The sequence below is a fragment of the Helicoverpa zea genome, chromosome 30 (assembly GCF_022581195.2).
Source record: "Helicoverpa zea isolate HzStark_Cry1AcR chromosome 30, ilHelZeax1.1, whole genome shotgun sequence".
Taxonomy (NCBI): domain Eukaryota; kingdom Metazoa; phylum Arthropoda; class Insecta; order Lepidoptera; family Noctuidae; genus Helicoverpa; species Helicoverpa zea.
This window is the reverse complement of record NC_061481.1, coordinates 5,104,832-5,131,011: the sequence shown is the minus strand read 5'-3', so window position 1 is coordinate 5,131,011 and position 26,180 is coordinate 5,104,832. Positions and strand designations below refer to the sequence as shown.

Sequence of the window (26,180 nt, the reverse complement as noted above, 5' to 3'; positions counted from 1 at the left end):
AAAAAGGCTGTAACAGTATTATAAATGAGAAAAGTACAGAATAGGCATGATGACAATAATCAAAAATCATTAAAATAATATATTTATTAAATTAAACTTGAAGCTTGGAATGTAAAACGCGCATTGTTTTCTTTATTAATAATGTGATTAATATGTATTTTTATAAAATAAAATTACGAAATAAGGCAATCCGCCATGATATCTTGAACACCAATCAGAGCTCGTGACGTCATTTCTCAAAACAACTCGCGCGAAAGCGCGCGAACGTCACATTTCGTTATTGTGAACTTCCACTGCGATCTTTGTTTTTAATTAATTAATTGTGTATAACACGAGTTATGGAGCCCGGATTTATCAAGACAAACAGCGCTAATTTGCCTAGAATTGATATCATAATGCTGGGAGAGAAATGAATTTAGAAATGTTAAAACTTCCATGTAAGTATACTAGTTTAATTAAAAAAAACTTCCATGTAAGTGTATTAGTTTAATTAAAAAAACTTCTATGTTAGAATCTAGAGAACTATGTAATAACTTACATCAAAGTGATCTTCACAAAAATAAAGCTTTTCCCTGGGCAATATTGCTTTTGAATCTCGCCTTGCAAGTTTAAGCCACTTGTTTCGTATTTTTTTATTGTGAGGAACGTACACAAATAACTTATCAGGAGTTGTTTTGGATGTGTTCTTACACTGGGGGACCCCACAACACCTATGCACTTTCGAATTCATATTTAATAACACAAAAAACTTAATTATTGCACGAGCGTTGTTTACTTGCGTCTTGTAATTTCAGTTGTGACGCCACAAGTGACGACATGACACTGACAAGCGTTTTCGCGCCGGATTCAAAGTGGACAGAGAAAAATGCAATTATTTGATAAAAAAAACTTCGCATTTTCTTAAAATTAATAATTTTTCATATAAAATAGACGTATACCTACATCATACAAAGGAATTTAAAAATTTGTCATCATGCCTATTATGTAACTAGATAGTATATAATATACCAAGTTGCTGGAAGTAGTTCCCTGTAAGCAAAAGCTAGGATGCCATCTTCATCAGTTTAGAGAGAATCAACGGAGGCGGGTAAAAGTTATGAATAAAACACATTTAATTCAAATAAAAAAAAAACATTTTTAATTAAAAATAAAATATAAAAAATATTGTATTTTCTTTATTTTTTCAACCTCTTGAGAATGGCGGGAAAGCGTTCGTCCTAAGATAGTAAATTCCAGTTTGTCTGAAAAAATAATTGATTTGTTTGTCAATAATTACGATTATTCTTTATTTATGTACTAGTTTTCAGAACTAAAAGCTTTGTTAAAAGTTAAAACTCAGAGGAATTACTGTCTGTCATGGAACATCGTTGGAGTAGTTACGGGTAGTCAGAAGCCAGTAAGTTTGACAACCAGTCTGTCTTGCCAAGGAGTATTGGGTTGCCCGGGTAACTGAGAGGTCAGATAGGGCAGTCGTTCCTTGTAAAACACTGTTACTCAGCAGAATCTGTTAGACTGGAAGCCGACCCCAACATAGTTGGGAAAAAGGCTCGGGAGATGATGAAGAAGCAGACTCACCCAGTCTTAGGAGTAACTCCGCCCATATTGAGGCTGCCCCATAGGAAGCATTGTCCCGCCATAGCTGACACGAATGTAGAACACCTGGTGCCAGCGAAACCGCCTGTCCTTACTGACTCCGCCATGTAGAAGAATGATCTAGAAACCAGACAAAATGGAGTCTTTATTATCCTTTCCTACTATTATTATCGTAAACGCGATGTTCGTTGCTTTTCGACGAAAAACTACTGCACGGCTGGGTTTTGATTTTGATATAACTTAGGTACTTGCTATAAAGTGTTGATGACAATATGACAATGAACTGCTGGATAAAGGTATTTAAACTATTTTTTATATGTAGACTGTTGAGAATTTGTATATCAAAAACATAGGCTACTTTTTATCCATGTGCGGAACTTAGTTCCGTCGGGAAGCGGTGATCTTTTTAATTTCTTTGTAGTCTCGTTTTGCCTAACTCTGGACACGTACCTAATGCTCTATTAGGAAAAGTAGGAAAAATTATTAGTTGAATGGCATGGTATATATGTATAGGGAGGACACAAGGTCTTCGGGATAATGTTAAGTACGAGAGAGTACCTACACAAGAAAGTATATCGGGGAAGTAGATTGGGGCAGTACACAAAAATAAATAAGTCTGATGTCAAAAGCATAATTATAATGGTGTCCACGGCCGATTTCGGCCACGGCGGCTGATCTCATTTTAAGGAGATCGGCCAGCTGCGCAGGACATATTATAGTGCACGAGTATTTGCGCAGACACAGGTCCACTCACTATTCCTTCACTCTCATAACCCGATGGGACGGCAATCCGACACGACCGGAAAGAGATTTTTTTTTATCAAAAGCATATTAGCCTAACCACCAATACGGTGGACTCGCCGCTCAGCAGCACACACCTATTATGATCGCACTCCTGGCTGATACAGCCCGGCATGTCGACGCCTCCGTTGGGGTAGAAGTCCACATCTCCCAGCGGCGCCAAGAAGCCCAGTAGACCAGCATTTGTGTGTATCACTTCCGTATACACCGCGTCTGTCGCTTTGAACCTGTCGTCGTGGGTTAACCAGCCGGCGAAGGCCGCATCTAGAGCTGGGAAGAAAAGCACAGATTAATAATAAAAATTTAGTTAAAAAAACTAAAAAAAACACGTTTCCTTTCTTAGCTAGTCATGTATTGTCATCAGAACTCAGAGCGTGTGCAAAATTTCATCCTAATCGAAGACCGGGAAGTGGGTCAAATTAAGATTCCAAGACTTTCTTAAACCTATCAATTATCATAGTTAATGAGATAGGTACGCAGCTTGGTGACAAACCAGGATAGCAAAGTCCTTATTATAACAGAGCCTCGTTTTACTTTTTACGCAACGGGTCCCGTTACTTTTATCAGGAAACATTGAAAGTCAAAAAGTGTCTTCTCACCAGTGATATACGCAACGCCACCTCCGAGTCTCCTCCCCACAATACCAGCTTGATGAGCGCCTAAGCCATGTCCCACGATGTGGTAGTTCTTGAGATCGGAGCCGCTGGCTTTGTTCAACCAGGTCACGAACCTGGCTACTGCTTCTCCTGAGGATTTGAAGGGATTTTTTGAGAGAAATTTCGTGGGGAAGGAAATAACGTTACAATGAGATGGTAGTCACTCATAGTTCCATCTATATCTCGAACCTTATAATCATCGGCTCGAATCCTGAGCGCTGACCTTCACCTGCGCAGAAGTAATTTATTCGGTCCCTTTTGTGGTATGAAGTGAGGCGCGGGGGCAGGTTAAAGCAGTGATTGGCCCGCAGCGCATCGCGTCATAGCCGTCACTCGGATGAAGGTCAGCGCTCAAGATTCGTGCCGATAATTATACCTACCTTACGAACTGGGGTAAAAAATTGACCACCTATACCTTTTCTCGTTCAACGGGCTATCTAATACTGGAAGAATTTTTAAATCTGACCAGTATTTCCGAAGATAAGAGCGGCCAAACAAACAACACAATCTCAAGAACTGCTGGTCCAATTTGAAAGAAATCAGTGTTACTTAGATATACTATTCATCTAGAAAGCCCGTAGGCTACTTTTTATACAGGTGCTTCAAGTAGAATTCCTACGAGACCACACACCGAGACACACCTAATGAAAACTATTTTTTTTTAAGCTAGCATTTACACAAAAAAATAAAAAAACTATGTGGTAATTTTAAAAGCTATTCTTTGGTAGACAATACCTGATCCTGATTATTACCAAAGACCCATTCATGTTTTAGCTTAAATCAATACCATTATTATCTGGGATTGATTTATTCTCGAAATCTTACCAGAGACAGGCGTGTTGATGACAGCAATGGGGTAGTTGATGGTGCCTGCTCCGTGACTCCAGTCCACCACGATCACATTCAAGTCTTCTTTCTCCAGGAAAGCTGGTCAAAGAAAATATAGTCCTTCAACTTTCGCTTTACAAACACCGCAATGTATGACCGACAATTGATCAGTCAGCTGCGCAGGACATATTATAGTGCACGCACTTTTGCTTGGACACAGGTGCACTCACTATTCCTTCACTCTCATAGCGCGATAGGATAACACGTGACAAGATTGGAGAGACTACCTTGCTGTGCCCATCAGGGTCCATAATTGTGACTATCATTTTATATCGTCCACCTAATGTACATACATTGTGGAATGCAATAAACGATATGGTATGAAATGATCACAAGTAGAACCGACATTACGTGCTCTTTGATGCAGGGGTTTGCCTCATTGGTCTTGTGGTCGCAAGCGCGGCTGCTGTGCTCGAGGTCTCGGGTTCGATTCCCGAGTCGGGCCGAAATCACTTTGTGAGTTTTCTTAAACTTTCACAAAGCAACTCGTAGTCTGGAAGTTATGTAGTGATTGATTCAACCGTGCATCGGAGAGCGCGTAAATGTCGGTCCTGCGCCTGATCTCTTTTCGGTCATATCGGATTGTCGTCCCATCGGGTTATGAGAGTGAAGGAATAGTGAGTGCACCTGTTTCTGCGCAAATGCTCGTGCACTATAATATGTCCTGCACAGCTGACTGATCTCCTTAAATGAGAACAGCCGCCGTGGCCGAAATCGGCCGTGCACGCCTTTATTAAATTAAAACATTGACAATAAACGAAATGGTATGATATGATCACAAGCAGAACCGAAATTACGTGCTCTCTAATGCACGGGTTTATCTATCACTAACTTTCTTAAATTTTCTCAAAGTAGTGTCGGGTTCAATTTGCCGAGTCATCGCGTCGGGCCGAAATCACTTTGTTTGTTTTAGAAACTTTATGTATTATGTAGGCACATATCTTCTTTTCCTTTAACTTACCAGGCACAAGAACAGTATTGAAGTCAGCAGTAACAGTATCCAACCAGCCATGTATGAGGAGTACAGTTCTTCTAGAAGAGTTGTAGTTGGTGCTGGTCAGCCAGCCATCGTTGTTCAGAAGAAGAGGTTGGCTGATTGAAGGGTTGTCTCTGGGGAAGAAGACATGGAGATTGAGATTTAAAGACTTGAAAATATGGAGATTTGGGTTGGAGAAAGATATTATTGCATAGGTAAATAGTATACACACAAAATGCACAGCGTGGGCGCGTATATTATTTTTTGTTAGAAACTAGATAACGAGTTGTTATATTAAGTAATTTGAACGACGGCCAAGCACGAAGGGGTCCGTATCCTCAAAACGACCGAAAATCATGTCTTTTTGTTTGAGACAAATTTTAATTTTAAAGCCACTTATTTTGAAAGTGGGCAGCGTAGTTTTAGTTACAGGGTCTCGTTGCACCGTTTGGGTAAGGAACCCTAAAATTATATTCCACGAAAAACTTAAGTTTAATTTATACATGCCTGTCCTGGAACCCATGCGTTATACTTGAGAGAACCTCTCCTGGAATCGATCCCACGCCTTCGTACTTGAGAGGTTGGTCCTCTACCCACTAGGCCACCACGACTTTTGTATTATCACCTGAAATATCTTTCTCTTTAACCTCACCTAGTGAACAGATGGTAAGTATTGACGGCATCGGGGTTGTATCTGACTGCGGGGCTGATATCATCCTTCAGGTTCCACAGGTCTACCAGGTGCAGCTTGCCGTCTCCACCTTGCACGTACTGATAACGGATGCCGTCGTCTAACTTGGGTTCTAGGTTCTTGTTTTTGCAGGGAACACCTGGAAATGGAAGGAAGGTTAGAGATAAATATTGAAATGGAAGGAAACAAAAACGGGCCAAGCGTGCATATGTATCATCATCATCATCATCTCAGCCATATGACGTCCACTATTGAACATAGGCCTCCCCCTTAGATCTCCACAGATACCTGTTTAAAGCGACCTGCATCCAGTCTTCCGGCGACCTTTATAAGGTCGTCTGTCCACCTTGTTGGTGGACGTCCTACGCTGCGCTTGCTAGTCAGTGGTCTCCACTCCAGCACTTTTTGGCCTCATTGGCCATCTGCATGCTTATGTATAGGTACAATGTAATAAAGAGGAAAAATTTTTTTGTTGTCTGTTTGTACCCTAAAGGCGTCGAAACTACCGAACCGATTTAAAAAATCTTTAACTTTTGGGAAGTCACACCTCCCCCGTGCAGTGAATGTCTTTAGGTCATGTAAAATCTTCTAGATTTAATTGTTATAGTTGAAATTATGACAGAAGGCTTCTTTAGAACTAAAGGTAATTATGTTAAACAAGATTTCTGGATTTCGAACATTATGGCTACGGCAAACTTGCTATGGATAATGATTTTAGGAAATAACAATTTGGTAAAGAAAGGGAGTCCCATTTTATTCCCCGGAACGAAGGTAAAACCGAGGGAAACAGATAATCTTAGATAGCCCAACATCGTATGATTTTGTTTGACTATTAGGGATTGTTCACACCAAACGTATTGTCCGCCGCTGACTGTGAGTATACTCACTGTCTGCCCCAGTGTGAACGTCGACTCAATCTGCAGTACGCGTACTCACCAAGCCGACAATAAGCTATAGCGTACGATGCGCTACATGTGTGAACAAAAGAATAGGCTCGTGTAGGTTCACACTAGATGCGTACGCTGAGCGGCTGACTATTCTACACATAAAAGAGCTCAGTATTTGAACCCCCCAATCTTCATACATAACAGATGCTATGGCTTCCCAAGCGCATCTTCGTAAGGTTCTATCACTAAATTCTTCTGAATTCGCATTCCAAATACATTCTCTAGAGTGTACTTCTGCAATAAACTTTTCGGTGTCGAACATCGCGAGGTGTCACGTGTCACGTCTGTCCTCATTGAAGTTTTTTTCTCGAGTGTATTGCGGCCGAGGCGCGCGGCGGAGCGGCGCTATTCGGCAACTGCGTCCGCGTAGCCAATCCGCGTCCGCCGTGAATAGTCGCGTAGTAAAATAATCGGCCACTGAGAGTCAGCGACAACAGACGACGTAATAGCGTATAGTCGGTTCGGTGTGAACGACAATTTCAATATATATGGAAAAGCAATAAACTGCGTAACGCGCGCTCACAGTCAGCGGCCGACAATACGTTTGGTCTGAACGATGCCTTAATAGGCTATATTATAAAGCTTATAATTCTGAATTAAAGATACAGAGATTGACGCAATGAAATAATCTAAAATCCTAAATCTTGGCTTTTCAGGATTATCTCGATAAACTCAGCGGGTGAGGTGATATGATAAATTAGTGCATTGTCAAAATATAAGATAATGTAATGTTAATTCATTTATTTTTGTAGCTGATTAATATTAGCTACTAAGCTAAAATGTTACTAAGCCATTGTGGCACTGTGGAATGTTATTTTTTTTTTCATTTTTAGGGTTCCGTACCCAAAGGGTAAAACGGGACCCTATTGTTTTCGCTCCTCTGTCCATCCGTCCGTGCGTCCGTTCGTCTGTCACTAGACTGTATCTCATGAATAGTGATAGTTAGAGAGCTGAAATTTTCACAGATGATGTGTTTCTGTTGCCGTTATAACAACAAATACTGAAAACTAGAATAAAATAAATATTTCGGGGGGCTCCCATACATCAAACGTGATTTTTTTGCTCATTTTTGCTCGATATCTATAAATATATATAGAATATTAGTTTGGATGGTACGGAACCCTGCGTGCGCGAGTCCGACTCGCACTTGGCCGGTTTTATATAAATATACATCGATTTAGTTCACTTTAAAATAATATACAGTCTATTTAGGTGTAATCAAGTTAAAAAACCTAAAACTAAAGTAAAAAATTCGTCCAGTAACGTGCATAAGAGGTTCGCAGCATTACATCGTTGGATCGCCATGCTGATCCTTTGCCCGAGGTAATAGCCAGCCTTTTGGTCACGAGAAGAGAAGCATCAACCAGCAATTTCAATAGATCTTTAAATAGCATATGGGCTTTTTCACGCCCCAGTAGAAATAAAATATCCAGTGCCACGTCATCATCCTCCGATCTTTTTTCCCAACTATGTTGGGGTCGGCTTCCTGTCTAACCGGATGTAGCTGAGTACCAGTGCTTTACAAGGAGCGACTGCCCTATCTGACCCCCTCAACCCGGTTACCCGGGCAACCCAATACCCCTTGGTTAGACTTGTGTCAGACTTACTGGCTTCTGACTACCCGTAACGAGTGGCAAGGATGTTCAATGACAGCCGGGACCTACAGTTTAACGTGCCATCTGAAACACAGTCATTGATATCTAAGAAATCCTTAGAAACTTAGAAAACTCTCATTGGTACTTGCCTGACCTGGAATCGAACCCGGGCCCTCACTTGAGAGGTTGGTTCTTTGCCTACTAGGCCACTACGACTTTTTATATCCAGTGCCACGTGCCAAATAATAATAAAATTAAACAACACAAATTTCTCTCACCTGCAACCACAGCAAGACCAAAAATTAACAGCACGATCTTCATCTTCAAAAAATCAACCCAAAAATGACTTTCTAAAAACTGCAGTATTCCTTAAATAAAGTAAAAATAAAGATTATTTCAAATAATCATAAGATTATATAGATATAATATTAGATAATAGGTTTGCAAAGGTTTGTACCGAAATGAATCGCTCGAGCCTGGTAGGTGGTTTGTTGATATTTTCAATTATATAATAATAGGGTCATTGAATTCGTGAACACAATAGGAAGTGGGGTATTTTAGTGGGAGTTATTCCAAATATTATTTGATTAGGTGTTGACCGTGATTTCACCCGTGTTTCGTTGGTATTTTGTACTTCTAATATACGGATAAAAGTAGCCTAAGTTCTTTCTCAGGACCTGTCAGGATCTAGTACCTACCAAATATAGTTTTAAACTTGTTCAATAGTTTTGGTCTGAAATCATCATAGACTGACGGAGTTACCTACTTTCGCATTCATAATATAAGTATTCGTAAGGATCAACCGTAAATAGGCTAAGGTATGTCTTTGGTAAGGATTTTACTATTCATGTCAATTCGTTGTTCCGTATGTCCTTCCGTCGGTCAATTACACTAAGCTTAGTCCGTGGTTTGGTAACATTGCGCGTGTAGGTTTATACTAAGAGTTTATACTAAGTGTTTTGTACAGTTTTATGGTTTGTTATTTCTTTCTTTCGTGAGACTTTTAACTAGTTATAAAAAATTATACGAATTTATACGAATCTTGAAGTTCGATTATCTTGAAAAGGGTTAACTTTTGCCCAGTGTATCCCATGGTCTTTGTCCGTATTGACCTAAAGAAAAATTATTAAACGTAATAAACCATAACCTCCTAATTTTAATATAATTCCTGCTAAAATTATAGAACCAGATACTGGAGATACTATCACCTCATGAAAGGATGCGGTCTATTTACAAGTAACCCTGTATTATATTGTTGCCGTTACCTGCGGTTCATATCTTCACAAGTTTATTCATTAATCAAGATATAAATAAAAGAATGTGTGTGTGTGATAAATCAGTCATTTATTTTATTTGTTCGGTTTTCTTGTCCATTAATTTCTTAGCCTCGTGAAAATGGCGGCGACGCGTTGGTCTCCAAGTAGAAGATTCCAGATTGTCTGAAAAATGAAAATACATTAAATTATTTGAAGGCACGATAAATTGGCGTGTCCCGGCTGTCATTTGAACATCTTCGGCAGGCGTTACGGGTAGTCAGAAGCCAGTAAGTAAGCCCGGGTAACTGAGTTGAGGAGGTCAGATAGGGCAGTCGCTCCTTGTAAAACCCTGGTACTTGGCTGCATCCGGTTAGACTGGAAGCCGACCCCAATATAGTTGGGAAAAGGCTCGGGAGATGAAGATGATGCACTCTTACACAAATAACTATTGACGTTTGACGTGACGTTTTGACTTTTTTCGGCTGTGACTAAAAACAACTAAAGATTGCTCTCACCCAGTCTTCGGCACTAATCCCCCCATCCTCAGATTCCCCCATAGGAAACAGTTGCCGGTCATAGCGGTGACAAACGACGCGCAGCGACGTCCGGTGAAGCCGGCCGATGTTAGCGATTCCGCTAGGTAGAAATATGACCTGGAATGTTGTAGACAAAGAGTTTAGTTTCTGGCCTTTTGACATCAGAAAGGAACATAAAAAAAAAAAAATTAATTGGATACGGGAATGATTCGAAGTCGGTGGCGAAATAAACTTGGGTACATCCATTAGACACTGACTTGTAGGCCAATGCACCTAAAATTGTTTTTTTTGTACATTTCAGTGTTTTTGGAAGTCGGTTTTATTCGGTCTCGGTTTTAGTCGGTTTGTATGAATAACTTCATTCCTTCATATCTATACTCAGTATTATAAAGGTGAATCTCATGATCTCACATTCATGCGTATCTGTACCTATGTTTATAAATAAATAAATCTGAATCTGAATAGTTTTCTAGTTTGAATGCGCTTATCTCAGGAACCTGTAGTCAGATTTGAAAAATTATTTTAGCCCATTTATCTCGTAAGACTTTTTATCCATATGCGGGAAGTAGTTCCCACGAAAAGCCGATGAAACAGCTGACAGAACTAATTTAATACATAATTCCTCTTTGACTCACCTAGCATGATCGCACTCCTGAGAGTTACACCCGGGCATGTTAATTCCCCCATTGGGGTAGAAGTCGGCGTCCCCCAAAGTGCTCATGTAGCCCAAGACCCCGGCGTTTGTGTGAATAACTTCAGTGTAGACCCCGTCTGATGGGCGGAACTTGTCGTCGTTTGTAATCCAGCCGGGGAGAGCTGCTTCGAGAGCTACAAAAGGGGGGTTAGCTGGTTAGAAAATCGGCAGATCTTTGACGGTGACATTGTGTGGTATAGGCCTGTTCAGTGACAACAGGTAGCACCTAATGGTAGCTAGAAGCAATTAGGTAGCAATACGTATTTCGAGAGGATCGGTGAGGTGTGACAGTGATCCTGACGCAGACAAGATACACGGCAATTTTACTTCATCTACGTCTATGTCAGGTTAAAGTTGCAGTTGTTTTTAAACAAATTGACGTTTTTACTGTAAGTGAAGTTCGGCCTAAATAACAGCGGCACGAGTCGATCGTTCATACCATCTTTTCATGATGTGTTCCTCCGTGTTTCCGAAGGCACGTTTAATTGGTGGGTCTTGGCTATCGTTTCAACATCTTTGGTAGTACGGTAGTTGCGGTCAGAAGCCAGATAGTCTGACAACCAGTCTTAGGGGATTACCTTGTTTGTTCGCACTCAGTAGTGACCGAGACGCCGAGTCAAACACAATCAGCATGTACACACATACACACATTTACACTCACAAGTGTCGAATATAAAACACTGGCAAGTTACTTGTCTTAGTCTACCGCCATTAACTTTGCCGCAAACTCACCAGTAATATAAGCAATGTTCCCTCCCACATTCCTGCCGATGATACCAGCCTGGTGAGCGCCGATGCTATGTAATACGGTATGGTACATAGCAGGACTCTCACACTTACCAGTAATATAAGCAATGTTCCCTCCCACGTTCCTGCCGATGATACCAGCCTGGTGAGCGCCGATGCTATGTCCTATCTATGATGTGGTACATAGCACGACTCTCGTTCTTACCAGTAATATAAGCAATGTTCCCTCCCACATTCCTGCCGATGATACCAGCCTGGTGAGCGCCGATGCTGTGTCCTACGATGTGGTACATAGCAGGACTAGCTCCGGTGACGGAGTTCAACCACTCGATGAAGTTTGCTACGCTTTCACCTGGAAATTTTTTAAGTCATGTTAGACTGATTAGCAAAAGATATTGTGGCGATAAAAGGTCTTTTGTGAGATATTTTTTGACTAAATTCATAAAACCAACTATCCTAGTAAAACAATAAAAAAACTTTAAACTAAAGACAAAAATTCGTCCCGGAGCGTACCCAAAAGGCTGGCAGCATTACCTCGTTGGATCGTCGTGCTGGTGCATGCCTTTGTCCGAGGTAATAGCCAGCCTTTTGGTCACGAGAAGCGTCAACCATCCGCCTAGACAGATCGGTAGAGGGTTTCAACTGTGTGGGGTTCAAATATAGTTGCCGACAAGGCCACTATATTTCCGCTATATTTAAATTGAATTATTGTTATTTCAAATGTCTATAGATATTGACTGGGATAATAATTAACAGATAACTTTTTCATTGACCACTCACCAGAAGGCACGGTGTTGGCGACGGCAGCGGCATAGTTGATGGTGCCAGCGCCCGCGCTCCAGTCCACCACGATCACGTTCACGTCCTCAGCTGACAGGAACGCTGTGAATGTAAATAAATAAGTAAATATACTCAAGCGGAAACGGTAAAGATGGTTAAATATTTATGTTATACAGGTACTAGCCGATCCTGAGATAACTATTTTTCACACTCGGATAAAAACTAGCCTATATATTGTTTTGATATAGGTACAAATAGTTTTTGCGTGAAAGATTAACAAACGGCTATGTTTGTTATTCTTTCATGCATACATTGGTACATTGTTTAAAGTTTTCGCACTTATAGTATTTGGAGGACTAGCTTCACCCGCGGTTTCTCCCGCGTCCTGAGGGAACTATTCTCCGCAACGGGATAAAAAAGAGCGCTTACTTTCTCCAGCTCTAAAGAATCTGTGCACCTTTCATTTTAATAGTATCTGTAGTTTTGATGTAAAAGTGTATCAGACATTCTTTATATTTAGTCTAATAACTTTAGCATTTATTATGCGCTATCATTTTTCTTGCCACATTGCTCTTATCAAGTTTACCTGCACACGAGAAGAAAAACTACATCTCATAAATTCATCTTCTTCTAAACCACAGCTATCTATCTTAATCCCTCTAAAACCCGAACCTTACCTGGTACCAACACAGTGTTGAAGTCTGAAGTGACATCAGCGAGCCATCCGTGCAGCAACACAACGGTCCGCCTAGCCGGATTGTAGTTGTTCAGACCTAGTAGTCCCTCATTACCTATCAGCATTGGCTGACTTACTGTTGGGTTTTGTCTAGAAAATACAAAAAATATTAGTTGCTAGCTGTTTCATCCGGGTCTTGGGGAAAGTTCTGACCGGTACAGAGCTCTCTTCCGGCTAAGGGACAGAGCTTCCCGACAGTGAAATATTTTTTTGTAAACCGGTTCAGTAGTTAGGAAGCCGTTATGGTACAAATAATTAAAAGTGTTTCCTCTCTATTAGTATGTATTGTTTATAACAGCCGCACGGGTCGTTCGATCATGAGGCAAAGCAACGCTTGTTGCGGCAAATTGTTAGGTCCCGGCTGTCATTTGAACATATTTGGCAGTCGTTACGAGAAGTCAGAAGCCAGAAAGTCTGACAAGTAACAAGGATTTGTGGTAGTGAAGGTAAGGTCAGATCAGACAGCAGCTCTATTTGCCCACTATTACTCAGCTGCATCCAACGCAAAGTCTGATTTCAATAACATTTCCTGTAATACTGTGCTTATTAAATTAACACTTTTCACGTCAAAACCGAAGCCTTCCTTTCCGCAAACATTTACAGCTGAGATCAGGCAGAACCAACATTTACATACTCACTACCACACGGGTGTATCAATCACCAACTACCAGACTTTTTACCTGGTAAACAAATGGTAGACATTCTGTCTCTCAGGATTATATCTGGCCGCCTCAGCCACGTCACTGGCCTTCATCCATAAGTCTACTAAGTGAGGAGTGCCATCAGAACCTTGCACGTATTGGTAGCGAGCTCCATCGTCAAGCTTTCTGAGGATCGGGTCGTGAGGGAGCGCTGAAATTGGAACTTTAGGTTAACAGTTTTTTATTGGCACAATACAGGGGTATGAATCATAGAATATTCAATAACCTTATTGCATTCCATAACGTGGACAAAGTTGGTGGGTCAAAGTAAATGAAAACAATTATGGACCCTGTCGGGGACAACGAGTTAGTTTTTTTAGTGGAGATAATGAAGAGCTCTTTTGAAAAAAAAATACAGCAGAGATGTAAGTTAATACAGGACTGAACTTAATAAAGATATACTCCCTTACTTATAAAAATCTCTAATCACCTTCTAAGCAACATTTTAACTAATCACTACTTAAAGCCTTAAGTAGTGATTAAATGTTAGTTAAGACATGCTTAAGCAACGTTTATAAGTAGGAATATTCTTAAACAGCCCTTAAGTATTACTTATTATTTAATTCACGTTTATAAGTAAGGCTGTAAAGGTATATAAACTTGGTAAAGGCAATTTGTGAGGGTAGTCTTATAGATGCTTTATCTCATAAAAGTGGGTGAGCTATACTCATGTTAATGTACGCACATTGTCTTCGCGGAATCTACAAGGTTCTACCAGCGGTTTCACCCGCTTACCGGGGAAACTACTTTCCACTGCCGGATAAAAAGCCTATATAGCCTAAAAGCGTATAAAAACCTCTAATCACCTACTAAGTAACATTTTAACTAATCACTACTTAAAGTCTTAAGGCGACGAATTGCTAAACAATAATTCCATAACCGGCACGTGCATCTAAGGCGCCAAGAGGGGACGGAGCGTCTGAGCGGGGCGAGGATTACAATACGCGCGCTAGCTTATAACTAAAAGTCGTAAGCGACAAAATGGTTTTGTAATTTTATTATTTAGAAACGATAATTTGATAAAAATTCCTTCCACAATTTTAAAGAGTTTGTATATACTCAACTACTAAAAAAGTTAAGAGGCTTAAATCGGTCCCGTTTGCCCATAATATGTGAATCTCTTTTTAATAAAAAACTTTTTTACAAAAAAATTAAACCGACTTCCAAAAACACTAAAAAGTAAAAAAAAAAAACGAATTTTAGGTGCATCGGCCTAGAAGTCGGTGTCTAATGGATGTTACTAAGTTAATTTTGCCACCGACTTCTAGGCCGATGCACCTAAAATTCGTTTTTTTTTTTTACTTTTTAGTGTTTTTGGAAGTCGGTTTAATTTTTTTGTAAAAAAGTTTTTTATTTACAACTTTTCAGTGATAGGAATAGTTGTCACTATCCATATATGTGGAAAGTTCTCATCAATACAAAGAATATAAGGCCAAAAACGAGATATTTTACATATTCAGTTGTCGAATTCCCTCGACCTTCTCTGGTCTCCATCATCAGGTCAGCTCCAAACCTGCACTGTTGCAAAGGTCTCGTCAATACAAATAATATAAGCCCAAACACGAGGTAGTTTACATATTCAGTTGTCGAGTTCCCTCGATCCTCTCTGGTCTCCATCATCAGGTCAGCTTCAAACCTTCACTGTTGAATAGTGCTTTCAGGCATGCACCTGAATGTCAAGTTTTTACTCTAAGTATGCCTACAACTTTCGAAGGTTGCCCTCGATTTCTCAGGGTTTCCATCATCAGATCCTGACCTGATGACGATGGGACCAAATGACAAGCATACCCTTTCAAATAAAAAAAGAATTTTTGAAATCGGTCCAGGCGTCTTTGAGAAATCGAGTAACAAACATAAAAAAAAAAAAAAAAAAAAAAAAAAATACAGCCGAATTGAGAACCTCCTCCTTTTTTTGAAGTCGGTTGAAAAGAGGTATGTTTGATATATTTTTCTCTGTTATAAAAGTTACCTCATCATGTTTTGAAGTCTAACAAATAAGATTTTCATCCCACCATCTCGGAAAGAGTAGTTTTGCCCTTTGATATCTGAGCGCAAAAGCCGTTTTTATCCTCTAGAGCGGCAAAGTGATTTGAATTTAGAACATCGTGTCCAATACTCCATTTGTGACAATCTTGATAAGACTTTTCAAACAAATACATATTAAACAAATAAAATACTGCTTAAAATAATTATTCAATTAATTAAGTAATTTTTATTATTGTTTTTACATAGATTTTTAAACTCGTTTCATTTTTAAACAGAGTTTTCAAAAAAATGAACTTTAATAGGTACTTCTTTTTAATTTGATGCTCATATGTGCGCGCCATTTTGTTTTTTTTTACATTTAGTAATTTCCTCGATGAAGTGGAATGAAATTATTATTTTTTATTGTTTTGAGGTCGATTTTAAACCTCATTACATTTTTAAACTGAGTTTTTGCATAAATAAAAATAGGTACCTACATCTTTTTAATTTGCCATGTGTGACGTGCGTGCCATTTTCTTTTTTCGAGTTTATAAATTTCCTCGATGAGGTGGGATGAAAAGTTACGTGTTGCACTCGAGTGCAAAGATTTTTCACCTTGTGTTCTTTTGATTCCCTCGCTATCGCTCAGGATTCTAATTATTGAAACACTCGCTACGCTCGTGTTTCAATTTTAGTATCCTTCGCTTGCTCGGTCATCAAAATTGAGCCCGCGGTTAAAAAGCAACTTTGCACTCTTGTATAACAAATAACTATTATATCATGAACTTTCAGGTAACCAAGTTGTATTTTGATCCGTTTTGTATTTACTGAGAAAAAAAACCGGCCAAGTGCGAGTCGGACTCGTGCACGAAGGGTTCCGTAAATTACAGTTAAATCAACCTATCTCAAAAACTATAAGAGATACTTTGATCAAACCAAAAATCGTTGAAAGAGTTAATTAGCATGCATCACCTCTATTTTTTTTAGAATTTTATACCCCGTAGTTATAAAAATAGAGGGGGGGGGACATACTTTTTACGACTTTGAGAGCTGATATCTCAAAAACCGTTCACTTTAAGAAAAATGTTTTTTAGAAAACTTTATATCATTTTAAAAGACCTTTCCATTGATACCCCACACGGGTATGTACATCGAAAAAAAAAATTTCATCCCTCAGTTACATGTATGGGGGGCCCCACCCCCAATTCTTTTTTTTACTATTTAGTGTCATATTTTTGTAGCGGTTCATACAACACATATTCCCATCAAATTTCATCACTGTAGTACTTATAGTTTCCGAGTAAATCGGCTGTGACAGACGGACAGACGGACAGACGGACAGACGGACATGACGAAACTATAAGGGTTCCGTTTTTGCCATTTTGGCTACGGAACCCTAAAAATTGAGATCCTTGGCGCCAAAATTTCCAATTCGTCCTCTTAAGCAGTGATTAAATGTTAGTTAAGACATGCTTAAGCAACGTTTATAAGTAAGAATTTTCTTAAACAGCCCCTAAGTATTACTTATTAACGTTTATAAGGAAGGCTGTGTATGATTACTTAAGTCACTCCTTAGTCACAGATTCTTACAGAAATTCTGTACTAAGGAATGTCTTTGAGTGTGTCCATTACTCTATAAATGGGCTGTCTGACACAGATTTTTTTCTAATTGATCCAGCAGCTGCAAGTTCAAACAAACTCTTCAGCTTTATAACAAAAGTATGCTTAGATTTGTTTTAAATATGATTTTCGTTGGTATGAGACTGAATTTTTATTACCTGATACAGCCGCGAAGACACAAAACAATATAGTACTATAGGTCTGCATGGCTCACGATATACTAATACTAATTAATTTGTTGACTGCTAATTATTTCTTGATTATGATAATTATTATCTCAGATTTGTGATAATACTTGCTGTTTCCCCCGGGTCCACTTCTGTCCATTATTTATCTGTAGATATAGATAAATATTAGTATAAATAAGTATAGGTATACTTTTAATAGAAAAAAAAATGTTATATTGTTTGTACACTAAAGGCTCCGAAACTGAAAAAATATTTCACTGTTGGGAAGCTACATTATCTTCGAGTAACGTAGGCTATATTTTATTCGGACACGGGAAGTAGTTTCCCGTGATAAACCAAAATTAAAAACACAGTTTTTGTTCATGATGTTACAAAACGGGTAAGGCTCTTCCTTGAGATTAAGAATTTTCAAATTCCTGTATACTAACACCAACTTATCGGTTTTTTGGGGTGCAAGAAGTAAGAAACAAAGAAAAACCATTTATTTCGACACACAAGATAACATCCACAGAAAAAGGAAAAAATATGTGCAAATAAAAATACGGGGTATACAAAAACTATAAAGTACTTTCACTTTTACAGGACGCGGGTGAAACAGCGGGAAATAGATATGATAGGAATACATTAACTATAGGTACCCAATGACGTTATTTAGAGTGGACAATGATTATCTATGGAAAAACCAAAGTTTTGGTCATTGTCGAAATATGAAGCAAGTCATCTACATTATTATAATAAAGAGTAAACATTTTTTTGTTTGTTTGTGTGTTTCATTTCACTGTATTTTCAGCGAGACTATTTTATTTTTTTTTTGTCAGGGGGGAAAATCCTCATGGACTGTACTCCACCTGGGGTAGGTGGAGGGGTGTGCCGGACTCTTACCGGCTAAAAACCCTACCTGGTGTTGCCTCCAATTACCTGTTGTCGAGGGCACGGGTATCGCCGAAGCATTCTTCCGCACCCCCGACAGGTATTGGCCCGCCAGATGTTCGAAGGCGGGCCCCGTCACCCTCTGTGGCCGTCAACCAGCGGCCACAGTAACTCCACTAAGAGAGGCGCGCGCAACACAACGCCACCGTCTCGAGGCCTGTTTCTGATCGGACGACAGACGCCCCTAGTCTGTCGTCCGCAGGCCGCGCCCTATGGTGGCCGGAGATCAGCCACCCTGCGACGCCCCCTACGTCTGCTGCGGGCGGGGAGAGAGGTAGCAGATTCTCTCACCCTTTCCGCCGCCTCCTTTAAAGCCATCACCTCCTCGCAAAAGGAGGCGACGGCATTCCACTCTTCTTCGCTGCTGACCATGCAAGACACGACGGCCGGCAGCGAAAGATTTCCCGCAGCATTCAGTACCGCAGTTAAATCACGGCGCTGCGTTGCCCAAGCTGGGCACTCCGCCAACGTATGCAGCGCCGAATCTTCGTTGCCGGTGCCACAATGGTGGCATTCGGGCGTGGGCTCCCGGCCTATGCGACACAGGAACTTTCCGAAACAACCATGTCCGGTGAGAACCTGTGTCAGGCGGAAGCTGAGGGCGCCGTGGCTTCTCTCCAGCCACTCCTTCATTACGGGCCTTATCGCCGCGATAACGGCGTGCCCTTCAGCGAGACTATCCCCGAGTTACATTGATTATATTTTGTCCGGCTACGGGAAGAAGTTCCACCGGGGAGCGGGTGGAACCGCGGCAAGATTAATTAATAAAGTCAATAAAATTAATAATGTAATGAAATGACTGACAGCTTTTATAAAAAATACCTATATTAGAATACCTATTTTCTTTTATTGGTGATAGTCATCATCTGCCTAGCCTTTTCCAAACTTTGTTGGGGTGTGCCACATGGAACGACCGCCTATCTGATCTCCTCAACCCAGTTTGCCGACTTCCCATAACGACTGCCAAAGATGTTCAAATTGCAACTAGTATATTGTGCCTTTCGAGACACGGAGGAACTCGTCATGAAAAGAAGGTCATCCACGGAGTGACCGCGCCAAGTGTGGCTTAACCGTATGACCCATCGATCCGCGCGCCTGTGACATTTACTATTGTTATTTTCAATTAATTTGATCTATTTCTCAATCAGTGATATATTCAGGGTCAGTGATAGCAAAAACATTTAAAATTACGCAAGATAAGAGACACCTGTTTTCATTACGTAATTAGTATTGTTTTGATGAAAGGATTGAGTTTTCAACCTCCTTATCGAGTGAGCTGCAGGTTTAATTACCTAGCAAGCCCTGGTGTCAGAGTTTTCTCAAATACCCTTGGCGGCCTCTGACATGGAATTGTAAAAGCGACTGTCAGGAGCGTTCTCGTGAAAGAAGAAATAAGAGGCCAGCGTTTGTCGTGGTATGTGATGAGACGTACGATATGTATCGCATGCTACAAAAGTTGTGTTAAGTATGAATGTGGGAGGATGGCGAAGCAGAGGTAAACCGATTAAAAGATGGATTGATTGCCTAAAAGATGACATGAATAAGAAGGGAGTGGATGTTAGTATAACGGCTGACAGAGATTAATAGAATACTAATAATATATTAGTGCATACCCAAAATAACTTTGGAATAGAGCAGGAAGAACAAAGTATGAAATTTTAGACCCTGAGCACTACTGGCGATTTATCAGGCAATTTATTTATCAGTCATTGATACGAAAGATCTCTCATTAAGATTAAATAGTAATCAATATTGGAATGTTTTGAATTATCTACACCTGCAACCTAATTAATACAAGTACTAAGTGGTCTCGTGGCTAAGTGACAGCCACATGTGTCGAATGATCATGTTACAAGCAACCATCTTGTTATGACGAGTTCCTCCGTGTTTCGGAAGGCACGATAAATTGGACCCGGCTGTCATTTGAACATCTTTGGCTGTCGTTATGGGTAGTCAGAAGCCGGTAAGTCTGACAACTAGTCTTGCCGGTTGGTATCGGGTTTCCCGGGTAACTGGGTTGAGGAGATCAGATAGGCAGTCGCTCCATGTGGCATACTGGTATAGTTATCCGCACGAATCTTGAGCTCTGACCTACATCTGCGCGGAAGTGATTTATTAGCAAAAAACCAATCCCGAGTGACGGCTATGACGCGATGCACTGCGGGCCAATCACTGCTTTAGCCCGCCCCCGCGCCTCACTTCATACTACAAAAGGGACCCAATAAATTACTTCTGCGCAGGTGAAGGTCAGAGCTCAAGATTCGTGCCGATGAGTATACTCAGCTGCATGCTGTTAGACTGGAAGCCAACATAGGTCTGTGCCCGGTAGTGGGACGATAAAAAATATCTGATCATGTTTGGTTATGGTTTGAATTTAATTTAATTTCATAGATAAGGTAATATTTAACAATTTGACGAAGTAGAACAATTTTTGTTTGAAAATGTGATAGGATTTAAAAATGAAGTTTTTAATTTTTTTGTGTTATATTGGTAAGTAGAAAAAGGAGAAATTAAGCACTTTTAGACTACCGTTCAAAACACAATTTATAAACAAAAGATTTCCCGCTAGGGCAGGGAGTTTTAATTACTGATCCCAAAAACACGCTTTTTTTCTATAAATAATCTGTAATCTGCAATAGATCTGTAAAATGAAAGAATAACAAATATACATCCTTACTTTCTCACAAATTTTCATATTTAGGGTTGGACCACATCTGGCAGCACGGAATCGCCTTTTTCCGTCGCCCTTTTTAATTCTGTCTCTTAGAACTGCCATTTGCTAGACCGAGACAGAAAGCATAATGCGATAGCACGCGGCGGAATCCTCGAGGCGATCGGCATCACGGACAAAATGCAATGGTCGGCAGGGAGACTCCAGAAAGCTGAACGCATCCTTTCCCCAGTTCACAGTATCAGTTCCAGTTCTAGTTCGCAGCACGTGGTAGCATAAGCTGAACAAATGCGATTCCGTGCTGCCAGATGTGGTCCAACCCATATAATCTAAGTAGGATATGTAGTAGTATGAGACATACTACCAACCAATTTTTTTTTCAGCCCACATCTTACAACGCATATCAGCAGTCCCGCCCAGCACCACGCCTCTTCCCCGTGAGAAGGATGCCATCAGGACATCTAAAACTGCAGAAATTATCAACTTTGTCAACAGCATGTACAATGGAGACTCTTTAGCGTTCCTACCGAGAGGGGATGACCTGTTACGAAAGAGAAAAGGTAAGAAATAAGGGGGGTTGTAATAATCTATCTGTTGTTTTGCTTGCTATTGTGAGAAGGCAAAAGATAGATCGGTTATAGAAATGACCTGATAAGCGCTTTGTTGGTAGCAGTGGTACGAGGGCCCGGTTCGTTGCCTAGGTAGAGTCCAAACAGTCGTTGTTCCCTTTGCCGTGTACGGGGTTCTGGGTTGGATTCCTGGGTCAAAAACACATTGTGGGTTTAAAAACATTCACAAAGCAGAACGTCGATTCTATAAAATTCAGACAACAACTCGCATTTCACTTCGCTATTCACTCTCACTTCGCATTCGGTTCAAAAAGTTTTTAAAGTCATAGATCTCATACTTTATCTGTCAAAAACTCGAGTATAATTTAGTTTAACTCGCAAACACGCTCGCAAGAGTAGCGCTAGTGTAGTTTGAGAATACCAATCACGAAACTCACGGCGGATTCAGATGCGAAGTTAAGAATGAAGTCTTACAGAATGACACCACAGGAGTCTATTTGTTGGTGGTGTTATATCCCCGTGGCCGAGGCAGGCGAAGCCAGCGTTCGTAATGTTACCCAGTAGCAGTCGTTGTTACAATTCCACGACAGAGGCCGTCAGTCGGGTTTGAGGAAACTCTGATGACATGAATGATATATATATTGATATATATGTATATGATTCGTATGTATATATATAATATATATTTTTATATGTATTATGTTTATGTATTGTGTAGTTTTACTACATATATATGTTTAGTATATTGTTATTTTATATATATTTTTTTTTGTTTGGTTATTAATGTTTGTTGTGCACTTTTTTTGAATCTACCCTACCACTATCGAATCTCTCTATGGCTTTAAGGTTGGCTGTAAGTGAACCCAATTCTGGGTTAAGCTCGCCATTGTACATAAACTGTCTGTATTCTTTTTATGTATTTATTGTTAAGTGTGCAATAAAGAATAAGAATTCCTCTGACTGCTAAAAAAAGGAGTGTTTTAAAGGAGTTTTGTTCAGTTTATCCATAATGTTTTCCCGCGGTTTCACCCGCGTCCCGAGGGTGCTACTGCCCGCACCGGGATAAAATATAGCCTATGTTACTCGCAGAAAATATAGCTTTCTAATGGTGAAAGAATATTTAAAATCGGTCCAGTAGTTTTTGAGTTTATCCATTACAACCAAACAAACAAAGTTTTCCTCTTTATAATATTAGTATAGATTACGAAGTGTGAAGTAGCTAGTTTCCATGGGACACCGATGAAACTGCTGGCAGAATCTATAGTTACTTATAGTTTCCGAAACCTTTTTTTAAAGTTCTATTTTTTTAGATAAGAGTGAGCGCCGACATTTCGCGAAGAGTCTACAGCACCTCTTAGGCGATGCATACAATTTCCCTCACCCGGACAAAAGACATGATTACGAAGGTGACGGCTATCAGCAACTGGCTTCAAATGTCAGATACCATGTCATAGACAATCCAGAAGTTTTAGAAGAATACTTTAGAAAGCAGAAGAGGAAAGCAGAAAGAAAGAAGAGAATGAAGTAAGCAGTTGTTTTTTAAATAAATTTTAATGTGAGAGTGAGTTTGCTTGTTTGTTTTGTTGCCCTTTCACAAAACTATCCTATCTTCTTAAACATACTTCATGTATCAGGGTAGCTGTATATTATAAGGAACCAGTACTTCCTGATATTGTAATGGGTTCAAACAAATAACCAAACAAACTCTTCAGTTTATAAAATAAAGTAATTTGCAAAGAAAATTGCACTTACGAAAATCTTGGTTTTAAGGACTGTAATAATCATCAGCCATAGCGACTGTTCTCTCCAAGGAGAGCAGCCAGCTGCGCAGGACATATTATAGTGCACAAGCATTTGCTTGGACACAGGAGCACTCACTATTCCTTCACTCTCACAGCGCGATGGGACGACAATCCGACACCACCGGAGAGAGATCAACAGCAGCCATTTGCAATAGGTTTTGTCATCATAATTATAACATTTCTGTTTTCAGAAAGCCCATATATGACGCCTCAATCTCCCTAGATTATTTTGAATTCAATTCTTTGGAAAAAAAGCACAAAAAGAAATCAAAAAGGCGATTCGAAGAATTTGGTGATCTTGAGAATCGTAAGTTATTTGCTATTTATAAATCTTTATTATATACTTATAAATCATATTTCTGACGATTAACCCCTTGCAGTAGAACCAGTAATCGAGTCAATAGAAAATACCAAGAATCCAACCGACATGATAGACCAACTCATACCCAAATCTGACCAAGAGGGAACCTTTCAACCAAGCTTCCCTGATGAGGAAGAAGAAGAAGAAACAACAGCCGCAGATGATATAGACTTGAAGATCAGAGAAATAGAGAAGGAAGAAGGACAGAAAGAAGATAATACAGAGCATGATGACACACATAATGAACCACTGGCATTAGGTAAAAGTACTGAGAATGAGCCGAATAAAGAAGAATATCCTCGCCCACAAAAGCAGCAAGAAAAAGATGATAACGTTAACGAAGAAGTAAAACAATCAAATGAAGATAGAGGAAAAAGTGAGAGAGAAAAGAGTCCATTAAGAGAAGATAAGGAAGAGAATAGTTACAGAGATGATTATAAAATAAAGAAAGGGAGTTACGAAGAGAGAACTACACCGGTAGATAAGAAAGAAGAGTCGTGGACTAAGAGAGAGGAATATAATAATAATAACGGGGAATCTAAAGAAAGTAGACCAAGTAAACCTGAACATAAAAGCGTTGAAAGGTACCACGAAGGTAGTGGAGGAGGAAATTTTAATTCCGGGAATAAGAACCCAAGGGAAGACGACAAGAGTCAAATAGAAGATCAAAAGGTGGACGAAAGTGAGAAGAAGTATAGACAGTGGGAAGAGAGTGCAGAAAAAAATAAGAAAATAGCAGAGAAAGACGTGGAAGATAAAAAACTGGAGGATGAGCCACCTGTAAAGAAAATTGATAAAAGTAAAGAAGGGGATGATAAGGGGATAGGACAACGGGGCAAGAACGGAGGAGGGGATTATACTGGTGCAGGGGACCGGGGAAAAAACGAGGCAGGGGATGACTGGCATAGAGAAAGTCCATACAAAGATGAGAAACAGACTACGAAAGAAAAGATAACAACAAAAGAAAATGAGTGGGATTTGAGAGATAAGAAGAAGAAGAAAAACCAATATCACAGTGAGCACGATTCGTACAAAAACAAGAGAAATGACTATGATGACGATAGAAAGAGGAAACGACCAGAATGGGATACAAAAAATATAGATGCAGATGAATTTACAAAGAAACAAGATAAGAATGATGATGAACGCGGTAAAAAAGATGAAGGCAAAACTGACAATCAAAGAGACCACAGAGACAGCGATTGGGGAAACAAAAAAGATGACCGTGAAACTAAAAAAGATAGTCGCTGGGATAATCAAGATGATTGGAATAAAAAAGATAACCAACGCGACAAAAAAAATAGCGACAGAAACATAAAAGACAATGACTGGGACAAACCAAATAGTAGAAATAAAAAAGAAGACGAATGGAATAAAAAAGACAATAGAAACCAAAAAGATGACGACTGGAACAGAAAAGATAAAGATATGAATAAAAGAAACGATGATAGAAATATAGATTATGACAGACCTAAAAAGAATAACCGTGATGACGGCTGGGATAGAAAAGAAAACCAATGGGATAAAAAAGATTCGAACAGGAATAAAAATAATGATTGGGGTAAGAAGGATGATGATTGGGATAAACCGAATAACCGTAATAAGAAGGATGATTGGGATAAACCTAATAACCGTAATAAAAAAGATAATTGGGATAAGCCAGATAACCGTAATAAGAAGGATGATGATTGGGATAAGCCAGAAAACCGTAATAAGAAAGATAATTGGGATAAACCGGATAATCGTAACAACAAGGATGATTGGGATAAACCGGATACTCGAAATAAAAAGGATGACTGGGACAAACCGAATACTCGAAATAAAAAGGATGACTGGGATAAACCGAATACTCGAAATAAAAAGGATGACTGGGATAATCCGAATACTCGAAATAAAAAGGACGATTGGGATAAACCGGATAACAGTAATAAAAAGGACAATTTTAACAAAAAAGATGACTGGAACACGCCAGACAAAAAAACAGACAAAAGAGATGATAACAAGAAACCAGTACAAAAAAATGATTGGGACAAAGTAGGTGCTCTATCACCGAAACCGGATTGGGGTCAATATGATATGTCGAAAAAAAATCTAAAGACAGACAGTTCGGAGAAAAAAACTAAGAAAAATGATGACTATAACACAGATTACGGAAAACCGAAGAAAAAGAAATCTAGTTGGGATAATTATGTTCCTAAAAATGATGATTATTATCAGCCGAAGAAGAAACATCATGACATATACGACGAAAGACCGAGGAATAATCCACCAGCGAACTTTGGCGCGTTTGGTAGAACGCCGATACCATTTGCGGGAAAAAAGAGAATATATGCCGATTAATAAATGTTTTGGTAGTATCGTTATTTTATTTAAAACATGATCGCCAGGGGCCCGATTCTCCTAAGTTAATAATATCTAAATTGAATCGTAATAGTAGTTTTAATCACATCGGGCATTCTGCTACTAATAAAAGACCA

The 26,180-nt window shown here is 39.6% G+C and overlaps 4 protein-coding genes across 5 annotated transcripts; 1 reads left to right on the top strand and 3 right to left on the bottom strand.

Annotated features, from left to right (window-relative positions):
* Positions 1-1,115: 1,115 nt before the first annotated feature.
* Positions 1,116-8,827, bottom strand: LOC124644674 (pancreatic lipase-related protein 2-like). The gene is made up of 9 exons (XM_047184177.1): positions 8,605-8,827; positions 8,426-8,515; positions 5,567-5,744; positions 4,900-5,048; positions 3,876-3,977; positions 2,994-3,140; positions 2,472-2,664; positions 1,576-1,713; positions 1,116-1,241 (listed from the first exon to the last, which is right to left on the bottom strand). The coding sequence occupies exons 2-9, from the start codon at positions 8,466-8,468 to the stop codon at positions 1,184-1,186; spliced, it is 1,008 nt and encodes a 335-aa protein (XP_047040133.1). The 5' UTR covers positions 8,469-8,515; positions 8,605-8,827; the 3' UTR covers positions 1,116-1,183.
* A 645-nt stretch (positions 8,828-9,472) lies between these two features.
* Positions 9,473-17,490, bottom strand: LOC124644629 (pancreatic lipase-related protein 2-like). Of its 2 annotated transcripts, none has more exons than XR_006986091.1 (8): positions 17,341-17,490; positions 13,577-13,748; positions 12,838-12,986; positions 12,161-12,262; positions 11,586-11,732; positions 10,575-10,767; positions 9,848-10,056; positions 9,473-9,618 (listed from the first exon to the last, which is right to left on the bottom strand). XR_006986091.1 is itself a non-coding variant. In XM_047184121.1 (8 exons), exons 1-8 carry the CDS (start codon positions 17,387-17,389, stop codon positions 9,529-9,531), a joined length of 1,008 nt encoding a protein of 335 aa, XP_047040077.1. In that variant the 5' UTR covers positions 17,390-17,489; the 3' UTR covers positions 9,473-9,528. The 2 variants fall into 2 exon arrangements, 1 of the variants encoding a protein (XP_047040077.1); XM_047184121.1 differs by having other exon boundaries at positions 9,473-9,586; positions 9,919-10,056; positions 17,341-17,489.
* On the bottom strand, positions 17,460-18,933 carry LOC124644388. The gene is made up of 2 exons (XM_047183701.1): positions 18,592-18,933; positions 17,460-17,516 (listed from the first exon to the last, which is right to left on the bottom strand). Exons 1-2 carry the CDS (start codon positions 18,931-18,933, stop codon positions 17,460-17,462), a joined length of 399 nt encoding a protein of 132 aa, XP_047039657.1.
* Positions 18,934-19,767: 834 nt separating this feature from the next.
* LOC124644387 (cylicin-1-like) lies at positions 19,768-26,060 on the top strand. Its single transcript, XM_047183699.1, has 5 exons — positions 19,768-19,795; positions 21,355-21,531; positions 22,851-23,064; positions 23,534-23,649; positions 23,723-26,060. The coding sequence occupies exons 1-5, from the start codon at positions 19,768-19,770 to the stop codon at positions 26,041-26,043; spliced, it is 2,856 nt and encodes a 951-aa protein (XP_047039655.1). The 3' UTR covers positions 26,044-26,060.
* The last annotated feature ends 120 nt before the right edge of the window (positions 26,061-26,180 follow it).

Coding starts and splice junctions, on each gene's coding strand:
- LOC124644629 (XM_047184121.1), bottom strand. CDS start 17,389: ATGCAGACCTATAGTACTATATTGTTTTGTGTCTTCGCGGCTGTATCA. Junction 12,987..13,576: donor GTCTACCATTTGTTTACCAG/GTAAAAAGTCTG, acceptor TGTATTTTCTAG/ACAAAACCCAACAGTAAGTC. Junction 10,768..11,585: donor GAACATTGCTTATATTACTG/GTAAGAACGAGA, acceptor CCCCTTTTGTAG/CTCTCGAAGCAGCTCTCCCC.
- LOC124644388 (XM_047183701.1), bottom strand. CDS start 18,933: ATGAAGGAGTGGCTGGAGAGAAGCCACGGCGCCCTCAGCTTCCGCCTG. Junction 17,517..18,591: donor TAAAGGAGGCGGCGGAAAGG/GTGAGAGAATCT, acceptor CTATATCTACAG/ATAAATAATGGACAGAAGTG.
- LOC124644387 (XM_047183699.1), top strand. CDS start 19,768: ATGAATGTGGGAGGATGGCGAAGCAGAG. Junction 19,796..21,354: donor GGGAGGATGGCGAAGCAGAG/GTAAACCGATTA, acceptor TTTTTTTTTCAG/CCCACATCTTACAACGCATA. Junction 23,065..23,533: donor GAAAGAAAGAAGAGAATGAA/GTAAGCAGTTGT, acceptor TTCTGTTTTCAG/AAAGCCCATATATGACGCCT.
- LOC124644674 (XM_047184177.1), bottom strand. CDS start 8,468: ATGAAGATCGTGCTGTTAATTTTTGGTCTTGCTGTGGTTGCAG. Junction 3,141..3,875: donor CATCAACACGCCTGTCTCTG/GTAAGATTTCGA, acceptor TCAAATCCTCAG/GAGAAGCAGTAGCCAGGTTC. Junction 1,242..1,575: donor GGAGTTACTCCTAAGACTGG/GTGAGTCTGCTT, acceptor TTATTTTTTCAG/ACAAACTGGAATTTACTATC.